Source organism: Macrobrachium rosenbergii, chromosome 12, assembly GCF_040412425.1.
Source record: "Macrobrachium rosenbergii isolate ZJJX-2024 chromosome 12, ASM4041242v1, whole genome shotgun sequence".
In the NCBI taxonomy this organism is placed as follows: domain Eukaryota; kingdom Metazoa; phylum Arthropoda; class Malacostraca; order Decapoda; family Palaemonidae; genus Macrobrachium; species Macrobrachium rosenbergii.
This window is the reverse complement of record NC_089752.1, coordinates 17,310,501-17,327,408: the sequence shown is the minus strand read 5'-3', so window position 1 is coordinate 17,327,408 and position 16,908 is coordinate 17,310,501. Positions and strand designations below refer to the sequence as shown.

General features: G+C 41.4%; 2 protein-coding genes across 2 annotated transcripts in view; one reads left to right on the top strand and one right to left on the bottom strand.

Annotated features, from left to right (window-relative positions):
• The window catches only part of LOC136844418 (regulation of nuclear pre-mRNA domain-containing protein 1A), an 88,444-nt gene extending 76,359 nt beyond the window's left edge, over nt 1-12,085 (bottom strand). Inside the window, exon 1 of the mRNA XM_067113591.1 lies at nt 11,648-12,085. Coding sequence (XP_066969692.1) covers nt 11,648-11,798 — 151 coding nt within the window. The 5' untranslated portion in view covers nt 11,799-12,085. The remainder of the gene's footprint in view (nt 1-11,647) is intronic.
• Nucleotides 12,086-15,194: 3,109 nt separating this feature from the next.
• On the top strand, nt 15,195-15,740 carry LOC136843963 (coiled-coil domain-containing protein 110-like). Its single transcript, XM_067112980.1, has one exon. It carries the CDS (start codon nt 15,195-15,197, stop codon nt 15,738-15,740), a length of 546 nt encoding a protein of 181 aa, XP_066969081.1.
• Nucleotides 15,741-16,908: the final 1,168 nt, after the last annotated feature.

The window sequence follows — 16,908 nt, the reverse complement described above, 5'->3', positions numbered from 1 at the left end:
CCAGAAGCTTCCCAAGTGTCCAGAAGAGCTCCCCACCCCTGGCCTGAGGCGTCTGCATGGAAGGAGAGGTCGGGACTCGGAAGTTGTATAGACTTTCCCTCTGAAAGTCTCTCCCTGGATTTCCACCACTGGAAATCTTCCTTTACCTCGTTCGTGACTGGGAATTTCACTCTGCCTGGTTGCTGTCTTGTGTTCCAGCCTGTACGAAGAAAGAACTGAGGGGGCCTCATATGAAGTCTTCCTAGCTTCAACTGTCTTGTGTTCCAGCCTGTACGAAGAAAGAACTGAGGGGGCCTCATATGAAGTCTTCCTAGCTTCAACTGTTTTATGGATGAGGGTTCCCAGCAGACTCATCCATCGATTAGCTGAGCAAACTGGAAGCGAAAGAAGGTCCTGTACTGACTGAAGGCAGGACTCATTCCTCTTTGAGGAGGGAAAAGCCCAAAACCTCAGAGTTGATCCTCATCCCCAAATAGAGAATCTCCTGAGTTGGGGCTAGTCAGGACTTCTCTTGATTTATTAAAAGTCCAAGTTCCTCTGCAAGAAGAAGGGTACAGGCAGTCCCCAGTTAACGGCGATCCGGTTTTATGGCACTTGGCAATTTTCGGCGCCGAAAATCACCGATTTCCGCTTATCAGCGCCGATAATTGGGTACTGGCGCCAACACATACCTAACAGGGGCACTGATAATTGAAAATCGGTGCTTTTTGGCGCCAATAAGCCCCGAAAATCGTCGATTTTCGGTTGACAGCGATTTTCGGTTATCATCACAGCCTCAGAAACGGAACCCTGCTGATAACCGGGGACTGCCTGTAGTCTGCAGATCCTTCGTGCACTGTTCCTGAGACTGTGAGTGGAGGAGCCAGTCATCTTGGTGTAGACTTATGTTGAAACCTGGGAGGTGAAGCCATCTCACAAGGGGTGGTAGGACTCGTGTGAATACTTGTGGGGCAGTAGAGAGAACGGAACAAAGGGCCCGAAACTGGAAGACTTTGCCCCTGAAGACAAATCTCAGGTATTTCCTGGACTCCGGATGTACTGGAATGTGGAAATATGCATCCTGCATGTCGAGCGTTATCATCCAGTCGCCCTGCTGGATGGAGGATAGCACTGAGTGATTAGTCTCCATTTTGAACTTCCTCTTCTATATGAAGAAGTTCAAAGCACTTAAGTCGAGGACAGGTCTCCATCCCCCTGATGACTTGGGAACCACGAACAAGAGGTTGTAAAATCCTCTTGAAGTCTGATCCTTCACTGCTTCTATGGTCGTCTTCCTTAGGAGGGAAGACACTTCCTCCGAGAGCGCTATGAACTTCTTGGAGCCCTCCGAGTATGCCGTTGATGCGATCGGCGAATTCATGAGAGGAGGGTACTCTAAGGACGGGATCAAGTAACTCTCTTTGAGAACTTTGATTGTCCAAGGCTCCATGCCTCTTGCACTCCACCTCTGCCAGAAGAGGTGGAGAGCAACAGCCAACGATGGATATGCAACTACAGCAGTACCGACAGACATGGAGGTACACTTTTCATATGCATCCATGAGTACCTCCAAGCTTCCCAACAAAACACAAATGGAGCTAAAAACTGCAGACAGAAAAGCTACCGATCAATTCAGGACAAAATATCTCCTGCACAAATGAGTGGAGCTAATGCTCTGCAAAATTCATATTGAATTTCTACATCGCAAAGATAATTCATTGCAAAAACAGAATTACAACACCATTGGGCAGCCTTAATAATTTTCTCCATGGAAAAGTTTTTCTAAAAATTCAAAGACGTAGCCACCGCTCGAATGTCATGTGGCTTTACCTTCCAGGTAGATTATACATCAGGAACCAATTTTGCATGAGAGTCCTTCATGAGGGACCTGATGAAAAAGGACATAGCATTTTTACTCATTGGAAGGTCTGGCTTCTGGACACTACAAAAGAGATTCTTTACATTAGCCCTGATGTCTTTAGTGCAATTCAGATGAATCCCTAAAGCCCTCACAGGACACAAAAAGGAATCTATCTCATTGGGTACTAAAGATTCCAAACTAGGTGGGGACACTGTTCTAAGCAAGGGTTTAGCCCAAAAATCATTTTTTGCCCGAAACAAAAGCAGAAAGGAAAGAATTGACTCATCCTTAGCAAACTCTACCCTAAGAGAAAAAGTCTGTATTTCACTCACCCTCTTAGCTGTAGCCAAGGCCACCCAGAAGAGATTTTATTGAAAGTTCTCTCAATGAGGCCTGTTCTACAGTGATTTTATTGAAAGTTCTCTCAATGAGGCCTGTTCTGAAGTTTCAAAAGGTGGTAACAAGAAACCTTACAATGACATCTGGGTTCCAAGATAAACAGGGCACCAGACACCTGCTGAAAACCTCTAATGATAAAGAGGGCACCAGACACCTCCTGCTGAAAACCTCTAATGACATCTTTGATATCATTGTCCTCAGACAGATGTAGGTCTACATGTCTAAGAACAGAGGCCAACATGGCCCTATAGCCTTGAATGGCTGCTACTGAGAACTTTTTCTCATACCTGAGAAATAACAAAAAATCAATGATGTTCATAGAGGTACGGGTGCTGGAAAACCCTTTACTGTACCTTGACACCAGGACCTAACCACAGACCACTGGTGTTGGTAGATCCAATTTGTGGAATCCCTCCTGGCACTTATAATGGCCTTCCTACAAGCTTTGAAGAAGCCTTGAGCTCACAGGAGACAATGGACACTCTCCATGTGGCCAGCTGCAGCATGTGGGGGTTGCAATGATACCTTTCCTCCCTTGGTTGCTTCAGGAGATTCTTCCTGACGGGGAGAAGTCTGGGCAGATCTACTAACCACTGAGGCAAATCTGGAAACCAGACCTTCCTTGGCCACCAAGGGGTAATCTAGGTCAACTGACAGAACTGCCTAGTTTGCTGATGACTCTGGATCATAAAAAGGGGGCAAAAGCATAACAGTCTAGCACTGACCAGTCTAATAACACTGCATCTACTGCCCAAGCCAGAGGATCTTGAACGGGTGAACAAAACACTGGCAGATGATGATTCCACCTGGTTGAAAACAGGTCTATGAAGGGAGACCCCCACAGCTTCCACAACTTGTTGCACACACCAGGATGTAAGGCCCACTCCGTTACTATTACAGTAAACCCCCGTATCTGCGGGGGATGCATACCACACCCCCTCTCCTGCGAATAGCTAAAATCCATAAATACCAAAGCCCCTCTAAAAACATGAACACTTACAATTTGGTAGTTTCAAACACAAAAATCCTCCTGAAAATGCTTATACCATTTTTTAATAATTTTATCACAAAAATTGCACTTAGTTGTGAAAATATGAAAATACAGTAATTAGCGAAGATTTCTCAGTGAAAAATATCGCGAATAGTCGAATTTTCCGCGAATAATGTGTACAATGTATGCTCCATAGAGAAATCCGCGAAACGTGAGAACGCGAATACGGGGAGTTTACTGTACTGTACTTGATCCCTGCGACTGTGAACATCTGCTGGAACGTTCATTCTCCCAGGAACAAACTGTGGCAGTAAGGTGATGTTCTAGCTCTCTGACCATAAGAGAATCTGCCTTGTCAACTGAAAAAGCAACTCAGACTTTGTCCCCCTTTGGTGCTTCAGGTATGCCAGCAATGTGGCGTTGTCCAAAAAGACCGTCACCGTTTGATTGCATACCAAGTCCTCTAGCTCCCACAGTCCTTTCCATATTGCCAATAATAGTTCCAAAGGACTGATATGCAGCTGCTGTTCCTCTTGAGTCCACAGACCCGACAGCTGCTTTCCACTTGTAATCACTCCCCAGCCTTTGTCTGATGTGTCTGTATACGACGACAGGTCTGGGTTCTTGAAATCCAGTGATACTCCTTGCCAAAAACGAGGTTTGTCTCTCCACCACTGGAAAGTTTCCTCCAGATCCCTGGAAACTACCACCATATGAGAATCGGAGAGCACCCTCCAACCTCAGTGTTGCTTCAGAAAAGACTGGAGAGGCCTCATTCTTAACCATGCCCCTGGTACAAGTTTCTCCAATGAAGACATATGCCCTAACAGGGACAACCACTTCTTAGCAGGAACAGGAGGAAGCTTCACAATTCTTCAAGAGTTGACAGCAAAGAATCTATATGTTTCATCATAGATAAAACCTTGAAATTAACATTGTTGATCTCCATCCCAAGGTAAATAATCTCCCATGAAGGAGACAGAGGTGGCTTTGAGAAATTTATGACTTTCCTCAACAACTGAATTAGACTCAAAATCATTTCTCTTGCCCACAGAATGCCCTCGAATGTGGGAGCCAGAATCAGCCAACTGCCCAGGTACAGGATCATCTTTATGCCCAACAAATGGGCCCACCTTCCTAAATGAGCCAAAACCCTTCAGCAAACTAGCGGAGCCAGGCTTAGGCCAAAACACATCGCCCTAAATTGAAAAACTTTGTTCCCAAAAACAAATCTCAGGTACTTCCTGCACTCCATCTTCATGGGAATGTGAAAATATCCAGTGTCACCTGCTTCCACGTTTCTTATGAGAAACCAAGCAGATTCTAGTTCTAGTCGACCTCAGATGGTTCTCTCTTCATCTGCAAGAAAGGTGCTTAAGAGAGATAGAGGATTGGTTGTCCATTAAGAGGGAACAAGGGAAAACCTCTTTTGCCTTTCCTCCAGCTAGAATGACGGCCAGGAGATATCTCTGTTATTCGAGCGGAGAAGCTCCATCCTTGGGGGGTGCTGCCTCTACCCAAGGTGACTTCTCAGGTTTGATAGACTTGGCTCGTCGCTCAGCTTTTTCTTCTGCTAAAGTTCTCTTCGCTTTATCAGTGTGATCACCCTGTGAAGCACTTGTTCAAAGTACTGGAAGTCTTCAGCTTTCTGGACTGGTCAATAGGAGCTCTCACCAGGAAAATAGAAGATAACGATGTTTTAGCACCCAACCTGGCTGCAGATTGGCTGGGCATTTTATCCTGTGCAGATAAGGCAGTGGGGGATGGCTCCTCCAAAGTTGTGGGTCTTTTCGTCAAGAGAGTTTTGAAGAAGAGGGAGGTGTGGTGCTCCTTCACCACAGAGGAAGTGCGTCTGTTCAGAAGTCTGCGCTTTTATATTCTCCCTTGGATAAAGTATTTGTTCCCTCAATCAGCGGTGAAGGAGACTGCCACCGATTTGCAGAAAAAATCAACCCAAGACCTTCTTGCACAATCTTTAAAGCACCCCAAGGACCTTTCTGTCTTTTCTGCCAAGTCTGTCTCCCCTCTGCAACAGCATCCCTTTCGTGGAGGCAGACAGGGTTTCTCAAGACCCCACTCCAAGGTGTGTTTCTCCGCTAAGTCTGTCAAGAGGACTTCAGCCAAAACCTCTTCCAAAAAGTGATTCCCTATCTCAGGGTGCAAACCTGTGGGAGCCAGACTCTCAGGTTTGATAGACTTGGCTGTTGTCAGCTTTTTCTTCTGCTAAAAGTTCTCTTCGCTTTATCAGAGTGTGATCACCCTGTAAACACTTGTTCAAAGTACTGGAAGTCTTCAGCTTTCTGGACTGGTCAATAGGAGCTCTCACCAGGAAAATAGAAGATCACGATGTTTTAGCACCCAACCTGGCTGCAGATTGGCTGGGCATTTTATCCTGTGCAGATAAGGCAGTGGGGGATGGCTCCTCCAAAGTTGTGGGTCTTTTCGCCAAGAGAGTTTTGAAGAAGAGGGAGGTGTGGTGCTCCTTCACCACGGAGAGTAACGTCTGTTCAGAAGTCTGCGCTTTTATATTCTCCCTTGGATAAAGTTTTTGTTCCCTCAATCAGCGGTGAAGGAGACTGCCACCGATTTGCAGAAAAAATCAACCCACCTAATTAAAGCACCCCAAGGACCTTTCTGTCTTTTCTGCCAAGTCTGTCTCCCCTCTGCAACAGCATCCTTTTCGTGGAGGCAGACAGGGTTTCTCAAGACCCCACTCCAAGGTGTGTTTCTCCGCTAAGTCCGTCAAGAGGACTTCAGCCAAAACCTCTTCCAAAAAGTGATTCCCCTATCCTTTGTGCACCTGTGGGAGCCAGACTCTCAGGTTTGATAGACTTGGCTCGTCGCTCAGCTTTTTCTTCTGCTAAAGTTCTCTTCGCTTTATCAGAGTGTGATCACCCTGTGAAGCACTTGTTCAAAGTACTGGAAGTCTTCAGCTTTCTGGACTGGTCAATAGGAGCTCTCACCAGGAAAATAGAAGATCACGATGTTTTAGCACCCAACCTGGCTGCAGATTGGCTGGGCATTTTATCCTGTGCAGATAAGGCAGTGGGGGATGGCTCCTCCAAAGTTGTGGGTCTTTTCGCCAAGAGAGTTTTGAAGAAGAGGGAGGTGTGGTGCTCCTTCACCACGAGAGGAGTAACGTCTGTTCAGAAGTCTGCGCTTTTATATTCTCCCTTGGATAAAGTTTTTGTTCCCTCAATCAGCAGTGAAGGAGACTGCCACCGATTTGCAGAAAAAATCAACCCAATCTTTAAAGCACCCCAAGGACCTTTCTGTCTTTTCTGCCAAGTCTGTCTCCCCTCTGCAACAGCATCCTTTTCGTGGAGGCAGACAGGGTTTCTCAAGACCCCACTCCAAGGTGTGTTTCTCCGCTAAGTCCGTCAAGAGGACTTCAGCCAAAACCTCTTCCAAAAAGTGATTCCCCTATCCTTTGTGCACCCGTGGGAGCCAGACTCTCCCACTTCTGGCAGACGTGGAGTGCAAGAGGTATGGAACCTTGGACAATCAAAGTTCGTAGCTCTCGCAGAGGAAGCGTCTTCCCTCCTAAGGAAGACGACTATAGAGATAGTGGAGGATCAGACTTCAAGAGGATTTTACAACCACTTGTTTGTGGGCCCCAAGTCATTGGGGGGATGGAGACCTGCCCTCGACTTAAGTGCTTTGAAATTCTTCATACAGAAGACGAAGTTCAAAATGGAGACAAATCAGTCAGCGTTATCCTCCATCCAGCAGGGCGACTGGAGGATAACACTCGAAATGCAAGACACGTATTTCCACATTCCAATAATCCAGAGTCAAGGAAATGCCTGAGATTTGTCTTCAGGGGCAGTCTTCAGTTTCGGACCCTTTGTTTCGGTCTCTCCACTGCCCCACAGGTATTCACTTGAGTCCCATTGCCCCTCGAGAGATGGCTTCACCTCCCAGGTATCAACATAGGCTAAGTCTATACCACGACGACTGGCTCCTCCACTCCCAGTCTCAGGAACAGTGCACGAAGGATCTGTACCATTTATCATAGGTTTGGCACTGCTACCATTTAGCCTAGGTTGCAGATGTGAACCACACTTTTTAAATTGTTTATCTTGTTTGTTGATGCCATTTTTACCATTTCTCTTCAAGCATCTTACATGTTTTTTTAGTATTATTTTACTTTAATACAAGTTCAGGTAATTCTACAGAAAAGCTCCATGGGGAGCTGTCTTTAGTACGAGCCCCTCGGGATGAATGTACATACATAAACAAAAGACAGTACAATCCTCAAATTATCCCAACTATACTGCATTATATGCAATCAATCCTTTCCTATGGCACCCACGGGGATGCACAGGGCCTCGATGAACTCACACCACCACATTCTGTCCTGGGCTAACTCCTCAAGATCTCCCCAACACTCTTCTCCTTCTTGCCTCATTGTCCTTAGCCACGTCTCCTTCGGCCTACCTCTTCCTCTTCTACCAAGAGCAACCCACCCCAGTGTATCCCATGCTATTCCCTGTCTTCCATACACATGACCTAGCCACTTCCAGCGTGAGAATCTAACATATAATATACTCATTGACCGGCTGCACCCCCGTTGCTTCTCTAATTCTGTTATTTGATATCCTATCCCTCCAATTAATTCCTAATATTCTTCTGAGCACCCTATTTTCAAATGCTAAGAATTTATTATCCAAAGTCACTGTACTGCACCATGTCTCATGCCCATAAATCACAATACTCCTAACCACCACCTTATAAATTTTGATTTTTGTATGGACAGAAAAATTGCTATTATTCCAAATATTTTCAAGCATTCCCATTGCCTGATCAGCCTTTTTTAATCTTTCCATAAATTCTGTGCTCAGAGAACCATCCTTATCTAAATACAGTAAGTACCTAAATATTTAAACTTATCCACTTGCTTTACAACCAAACCTTCAATTAGACAATCCTGTGCATTTTCAATATTCATATTCATGATTTCAATTTTTCACTATTAATAACCAAACCAACCTTTCAACCTTCACTCACTAGACAATCCAACATACTCTGCATCTTTTCCGGTCCCTCGCAGATCAAAACCATATCATCAGCATTTTCTCCCCAGAGTATACCTGCATCGGTTTCTCTTTTAACCCTTCTCATAACATAATCCACGACCAATAGAAACAACAGACGAGACAGAACGCCACCCTGAATCACACCAGACTTGACTTCAAATGCATCACTCAAACACCCATCAAAAATTACTTTGCAAGATGTGCCCTCATGCGTGTTCATAATAACCATCACAAACTTTTTCGGTATTCCATAATGCCTCGTGATTTTTCCCAAAGTCCTTCTCGAAATACTATCAAAGACCTTTTCAAAATCAACAAAACAAAGACTCAACAGAGTTTTCATTTCATCTGCTTGCTGCATTAAATGCCTAACTATGAAGATCTGATCACTGCAGCCCCATCCCTTTCTAAAACCAGCCTGTTCATCCCTCAAAATACCATCAACCATTGGCTAAAACCTATTCAACATCAATTTACAGAAAATTTTCAAGGCTACAGGTGACAAAGTGATTCCCCTCCAATTACCACACTTACTCAGATCTCCTTTCTTTGGGACTTTAATTATCAAACCATTCTTCCAACCTAATGGTATTATTCCCATCACCCATATCTCATTGAATAATATCTTCGAGACAAATACTAATCTATCCTCCTCCACTTTAAACATTTCCGGGAATAAACCATCCTCTCCTGGTGTCCTATAATTCTTTAACTGTTTTATTGCCTTTACTATTTCTTCTAGCCTGATCTCACCTTCATCAATATTTAAATCTTCCTAAGCAGGCGATATATCCTCTGCTGGGGGGACTGGTCTATTAAGAACTGTCTCAAAGTGCTCTTCCCATCTATTTATGATTTCAACATTTTTGGTCAATAAATTACCTTCCATATCCCTCACTGGTATATCCTTATGCTTACCAGCACTGCCGATCAGCTCTTCAACTGACTGACCACATTTTCATTAATTAAATTTTCAGTTTCCACAACCTTTTCATTAACAGATCTTCTTTTATTTCTCTTACCCCCTGTTTGTAGTCTTCTTCTGAATCAAAAAGTCAAAATCTTCATCGCTAATAAGCACATCTCACTCCTCAATTGTTAGCCCTCTCTTTTGATCATACCCATCCATCTTTTCCTCGCCTGGAGTCTCCTTCTGATCGTACAACCAGCAGCCTCATGCAAGCTTAATTCACATCCCTGACATCTCATCTACCTTCTCCCCCTTCCTCAATGTTCCAACACCAAAAACCGTTTCTGCATTCTATTCTAAATTCCTCCTTTTCCTCTCCTCCTTCCAAGCATATCAAATATCATACCTATCAGCTATGAGTTTTCCCTTCTAACTTTTAGCTTAAGTCTTGTTTGCAACTGAGCTGATGATCACTACAATATCTGTGCGATTAACTAAACATCAAACAGAGCTTCTATGCCTTTACTAGCCTAACAGAAATATGATCAATCTGATTTTATATATTCCACACGGTGACACCCATGTCATCTTGTTTATATTGTGGTGTTGAAAAAGTGTCCCCAATGACTAAGTCATTTGCTATACAGAAACTCCCAAACCCTACTCCACTTTCAATCATCCTACCACCAACACCCATCTTACCCATACAAGCCTCAAACCCCTCATTGGTGAAGCCATTATTGCTTTGAAGCCTCCAATACAAATCAAAACATCATGTCTAGCAACTCTTCCTATTCCTTCCTGCAGCTTTCCATAAAATGCACCTTTCCTTTCATCAGGTGCATCATTAGTGGGTGCATAACACATAAACATACTGATGTTACCATGATTTGACTTGAACCATGCATACAACAAACACTCATCCATAGGATCCCATTCACATAGAGCCTTCTTTGCCTTGCATCCCAGCAGCAATCCTACTCCCTGATAATGTATTCCATCCCGTCAGCCAGACGTCAACAAACAAATTATTCCCCAAATCCAATTTAGTGAAAAATGCACCTTTCCTTTCATCAGGTGAATCATAGTGGGTGCATAACACATAAACATACTGATGTTATCATGATTTGACTTGAACCGTGCATACAACAATCACTCATCCATAGGATCCCATTCACATAAAGCCTTCTTTGCCTTGCATCCCAGCAGCAATCCTACTCCCTGATAATGCATTCCATCCCGTCAACCAGACGTCAACAAACATAAACTATTCCCCAAATCCAAATTAGCGACCCCCAGTTAATCTTGTCTCTGTTACAGCACCAATGTCTAATTCATAACTTTGAAAAACTGCCACTAACTCTTCAATTTTGCTATCCTGATTTAGCATTTTCACATTCTAATTGCCAATTTTGATATTATTTTTAACTATGAATAAAGGTGGGGCCGTGAGATTCTTAACTTACGCCCTGCCCATTTAAGATTTTATAAGACTGAAGCCATTTCTCTTACATGCTTATTTTAGTTAGTATGGCAGTTAATGAAGCTTCAATCTTTTAAGAGGTTTTCTTAAAGGTTTAATTTTTGTTATTTCTCCAATCAAATATCAGTGAAGTGAAGTCTGCCATCATGTGTCTCATCCCCCATCATTTTACCTAAGACTCCCAGCCAGCCATTTTTGCATCAGAAACCATTTTGGGTTTTTCATGTAAAAATGGCTGAAATGATCTGACATTAAAAAGAACCAAAAATACCAACAACATAAAGGGTGTGAAACTGGTTTACAATTTTGCCATATTAGCTATGTAGGGGTGGGCGATATTCTTACCTTATAAGACAAAAAATGATTCTTTTATTTATCATTTTGTACAGTGTTTTATAGGGTTCAAAATAACGAGGATGAAGACCTCTTTTCAAAAATGTAGGTTACAATTTCATATCAGGCACTGGCAACGTATAAAACAATACCCTACCTTGGCGGTCACACTTGCTTGAGGTGAGTGTTTGTCTTTTTAGGCACTTGACTGAGGTGAGTGTTTGTCTTTGTAGGCAAAGACTGTTAGAAGGGGGGTGGGTTCTAACTTCTAACCTAAGCCTATTGATTTCCTAATCGCCAAGGTTCTAAAATTGGTTAGGATCTTAACACCAAAAAAAAAAAAAAATAGGAAAACCTTATCCTAGTCTACTTAAAACCTACAACACACGGCAGTCTTGCCTTTCATATTAGGCTAATTTACCAAAAAAATTACCTCAAATGACTGACAGGCGTCAGACTTGGCTACGGTAGCCTATCCTAAATGGCTTGGCTGACTAAGCCTAGGCTTGATAGGCTAATAAGCCTTATATCTCTTATGTCGGATTAGTTAAAAAAAAAACTATTCTGACGTTTCTAGCCTAAATAACTGGGTGTTCAGTCCAGTAAGACTGCAGACTAGCCTGTGCCAAGGATAAGCTAACTTTAGGCCTACCTGCCACAAGCTCCTTGTACCAAACATTAACGACCGTGTGAGCATGCTTCTTGTGATGGATTAACCACAACGAAACCGTCTGAATTGACTGCGTGGAGACGTTCAAATCATCTAACTTCTTTTTGAGGCTACCTTCATTAAATGTGGCCATATTTCACTCGTTAAAATACTTATATAATCACTGGGTATGCATTACGATAGGCATCAAAACACTGGCAAACGAATACTGCGGTTGCAGATGAAAGATTTTTTTGTTCATGGGGCTGTTCGATTTCAATATTATTCTCTACACTGTAATTTCAATCATTCTCAGCTATAACACGTAAATCATAGTTTTTATTCTAATCGGCAGATTTTATCTTCCAACCAACTGTCACTTTTGGTACAACCCCAATATTGTTGACGCTGTCAAAGAATTATTTTTAGAACGACACCTTCGCCATCATCAAAAATCTGCCGTAAAAATAAAACCTCATGTGTAAATACTTTTTAATGCGGAAGCTATTTTTGTAAGTAGTATTCACAGATTACTTTATACTAAAAGAAGCAAAGATTTGTCTTAGAGAAGAAATGCGACACTCTAAGAGATCTTCCATTATTTGCATGTATAACGTGGCTAGTAAGATACGTCACGAATGTTCGTTCGTAATAAATCCAGGTTTTTCCGTAAGTGTTGTGCTTAAATTTCGTAGAAGGATTGCCAGCTTTAGAATATAAGCGCTTCTTCTCCTTTACAGATAAATATTTTTTGTCCAATACTGAATATGGATCTTGAAAAAAAAATTTCTTCTATATAAAAGATTTACACTTGAACACTCACGTAAACGAACACTGCCAACAAGCATTACAAACAACAGATTCAAGGAAAAGCTGTCTTTTAACGTATTTGTTAGTTTTAATGCCCCTTTTATCATTTTATCACATCTACAGTGCGTGGCCTTTTCATGATATTTAGAGGTAAAAATACAGACATATCTTCGTTAGACATTTGCTGCCTGCTTATTCGGAAGTTGAAAATAAGCGTCACGAAGTAACGGCCTAATTATAGATGCGATTTAATTTACAATAGAATAGAACTAGTTTGTTGAGGTATTATGTAAGTGTCATATAAAAGAGTAGCACTGGCACCAAAGGAATATCGCACATTGTAAACCAGAATTTGATAAGAAATTTCATTTTGACATTTTTAGCTAAAATTACTGTAGTCGATTTTGTCCGATCGTCATGAAATAAATCAAATTAATAGAACTTGATATAGTTTAATACGTGGAGAACAGGCAAAACCACATCCGGTACTGCATCAGAAAAATATCAGGAGGGCCAAAAATTCAGAACAAAGAAAACACCATCAAAGAAAGTGAAAATAAAGTGGAACACACGAATGAATTGACAGTCTTGAATCTTAGTGTAAAAAACTGTAAAAATCTCCAGGAAACCGTTTTTAACAAAAGAGAATTGATATATATATATATATATATATATATATATATATATATACATATATATATATATATATATATATATATATATATATATATATATATATATATATATATATATATATAGTAATAAGCCACAATGTCACCTTAATTTCTCGAACCTTCGCTCTTTTTTGGATACGCTTATCACTACAAAGACTTAGATCTAAGTGCAAAATATTTTAAGCAATTACGATGCCCAGTAGTGGGAAACGAACCTGCGTCCCATAGTCACAAAATAGGTCAAGTGACCTTGTTGTGATTATGGGAAGCAGGTTTCTTTCTCGCTACCGGACAACATAATTGCTTCAAATATCTTGCACTTGGATCTAAGGCTTTGTAGTGACAAGCATATCCAAAAAAGTGCAAATAATTCAAGAAGTTAAGACGGCATTGTGGCTATTAGAATTACATATGTATTTAGTGAAAAGTGACCAGTCGATTCTACACACACACACACACACACACACACACACACACACACACACATATATATATATATATATATATATATATATATATATATATATATATATATATGTATGTCTGTATAAATATATACATGTATATGAAAGAATTTTATCACATCACAGTGATTCATATACAAGCATTAAGCTACAAATGTCCTTTAACATCCAATTCGCTCTACCTCGGAAATAATATATTTTCATATACTCGTATATTGTTTGAGAAATTTTTAGTTGATAATAAGTTCGTCGTCTCATGGGATCAAACCACGGAAGACAAGAACTCAGGACTACAGCAACGCTTCAACCACATAGCTTCGTGGTTTAAGGCGTCACTGTAGTCCTGAGTTCTTGTCTTCCATGTCAATTCCCACGAGACCTAGGCATATCATCAACAAAAAATTCCCCTTCGCTCTTTGCTATATATGATAATATATTATTTTCCGAGATAAACAATTGAATATTAAAGGACGTTTGTAGCTTAATGTTTGTATGTGAATATATATATATATATATATATATATATATATATATATATATATATATATATATATATATATATATATATATATGTATGTATGTGTGTGTGCTTAAAAAATCATAGTAGATGCACATGACTTCAGTGTATAAGCGAATCCCAGAGTAAAATGTCAGGCAGAAGTTCAGTACCAAGTGCTTTCACGTTTATGCACGCATCGTCTGAGCACAAATGAGAAACAGATAAAAAGAAGGTTACAAAGTAAACAAAAAGAACAAGAATACCAGATGGTCAATTGTCAAAGGGTAATAAACAGAAAGATGATCCTGGATAATCCGGGATCAAGCAGTCACAAACTAAAACCACAGACCTAACTACAAGAGATAAGAAAGTTTACCCTTACGAAATCCAGATGGTTAATTGCCAAGTGGTAATAAACAAAAGGGTAATCCAGGAAAATCCGGGATAACGCGGTCACAAACTAGAACAAAATACTTAACCATAAGAGATACGGAATCTTGCCCATTCGAATTGCAGAAACATGTTTAAAACTGAATACTAATTTTGCTTATATTTATCAACAACTTTTTGAATTATGAAGGCATCAAGTTTAAACAAACTTTAGTCGATTTTTTGTTTATTTTTTCCCCATTTTTATATTTATTTATGTTACTATTATCTAAATCTTCAATATTATTATTTTATCATTATTTTTCATGGGGGGGCCACGTGCCCAAGTGCCCCGCCCCCGATCCGCTAGTGTATACATATGTGTGTGTGTGTATGTGTGTGTGTGTGTGGAGATTGGCTTCAGGGTCTTCAGATATTCCCTGGGGACTCCATAAGAATTCCCCTCTTCTGAGATTTTATATTTATATATATATATATATATATATATATATATATATATATATATATATATATATATATATATATATATATATACATATATATATACATATATATATTATGATTAAAGAGGGTGAAGAATTATTGCAATTATTACCACACACTGGACATGACCAACTTTCCAGGGAATCAGCAAGAATTCTCGAAGACTGAAGCAGCTCCCGTGGAGCCCAAACGGCTCCAGAATCCAGACACATCAATTATTGTGTCCGGGGATGAGCAAGATGTTTCTGAGTTTGCTTTTATTTGTGCTTGAGCAGTGCTTTGGCTCGGGGCTAAATTCCACGGCGAGAATATTTTTTATATCAATCTTACTGTGCAAAACAGAAATTGTTGAGAAAGAGGAAGAACTGGAAAAGCTTAAAGAACAGAATTTGCAGAGGAACAAAGAGGTCCTCCGACTGCAAAATGAGTGCACCCAAACACAAAAGGAAGTCATATGTTTGTTAAAAGAATCTAAAAGTGTTGTAGCAGAAAAACCGAAGGCCAATGGAAAGCTGAACGAAATGACGAGGAGGAGGAGAGTTCAGCTTGAATTCGAACTGGCTGAGGCGAAGGAGGAACTAGAGACAACGGAGTTCGAAAAGATGGAGACGACCTTCGAACTCGAACGACTCCAAGAAGAGACTTTGGCCAAGGATACGAAGATCAGATCCTTGGAAACGAAAGTCAAAATTCTTAAAGGAGAAAAAACAAGTGAAGAAATGAAGGGTCACAATCTGATGCAAGGAAAACGAAGCGTGCAGAAGAGAGAAGAATAAGATTAAAATGGTGCCTCAAGAGCAACCTACATCAGAGAGGAAAGCTGAGGAGAAAAAGGCTTTGGATAAAACTCGATGTTTGAGGAAGCCCAACATTAATTGCAAAGCCCTCTACCGACAAATGGACAGCATCGAGGAAGAACTTCGCCAAATAATGGCATTGCAACGACCTTCAACTGGCACCAAAGGCACCCAAAAGACCCGACTAAAACTCCATCAAATAAGAAGCCCCTAAATAGAAAGGAAACGCATCAGAAAATGAGGCTGGAATCTGCAGCCAAACTACGAACACTGGAGCGAGAATCTGGAATGGTTCGGAGGCTCTACAAGATAAACGCCGTCACGTGAATGGCGCGTAAAGATGATTCTGCTTTTAGATGAAAACTGGTGGTTTACTTGCAGAAGAAAGAAGCCACGATATCTACGATGTTGGGAACAGGAATGAGCTGAGTTTTGTGACGGAAATCAATCCTGGATATGGTTGTGGAAGCACCTCTGCGCGATGGAGACACTACAGCGGCTGCTGGGACTGGCGGCAAGTGCCCGGAGACTGGATTGTTGTGCACCCCCTCCCCCGCCACGCGATACCCTCGGGAATGGGGTATCAATGCCCAATCACATATGAGTGGAAGGCAACCACTGGCGCGGCGTAAGAACCCGTAAGTTTCCTTCCTACTTCATATGTGAACTGGGTTATGCATTGCATATTGGATCCCATTCTTGCATATGCTGCAGAGGCAACCTCTGGCGCGGCGTAAAAACCCGTAAGTTTCATGCCTTTTATATATGCAAAATATGGGTTTTATGCAATGCATACCGGATCAAATTCTTGCATATACTGCAGTGGCAACCTCTGGCGCGCGTAAAACCCGTAAGTTTAATGCCATTTATATATGCAAAGCGTTTGATCCCAGTGTGGCCTTAGGGCACTAAGATCTTAGTCGAAGGGCATCGTCAGGAGTCGCTGTACTTAGAAGTCGTGCAATTTGGAGATTGAAAGCTTCCTGTCCATAGCGAAGGAATGATTGGATTGCGGATTTCATCAAGGAATCAGACGTTCCCAACAGCGAGCAGAATGATCTGGAGGCGTTACGAGATGTAGGGTCATAAGACTGAGGATTTCATGTATCTTGGCTAGCTGATGGAGCTGAAAATGGGAAGGGTCCAC

Coding starts and splice junctions, on each gene's coding strand:
- LOC136843963 (XM_067112980.1), top strand. CDS start 15,195: ATGAGCAAGATGTTTCTGAGTTTGCTTTTATTTGTGCTTGAGCAGTGC.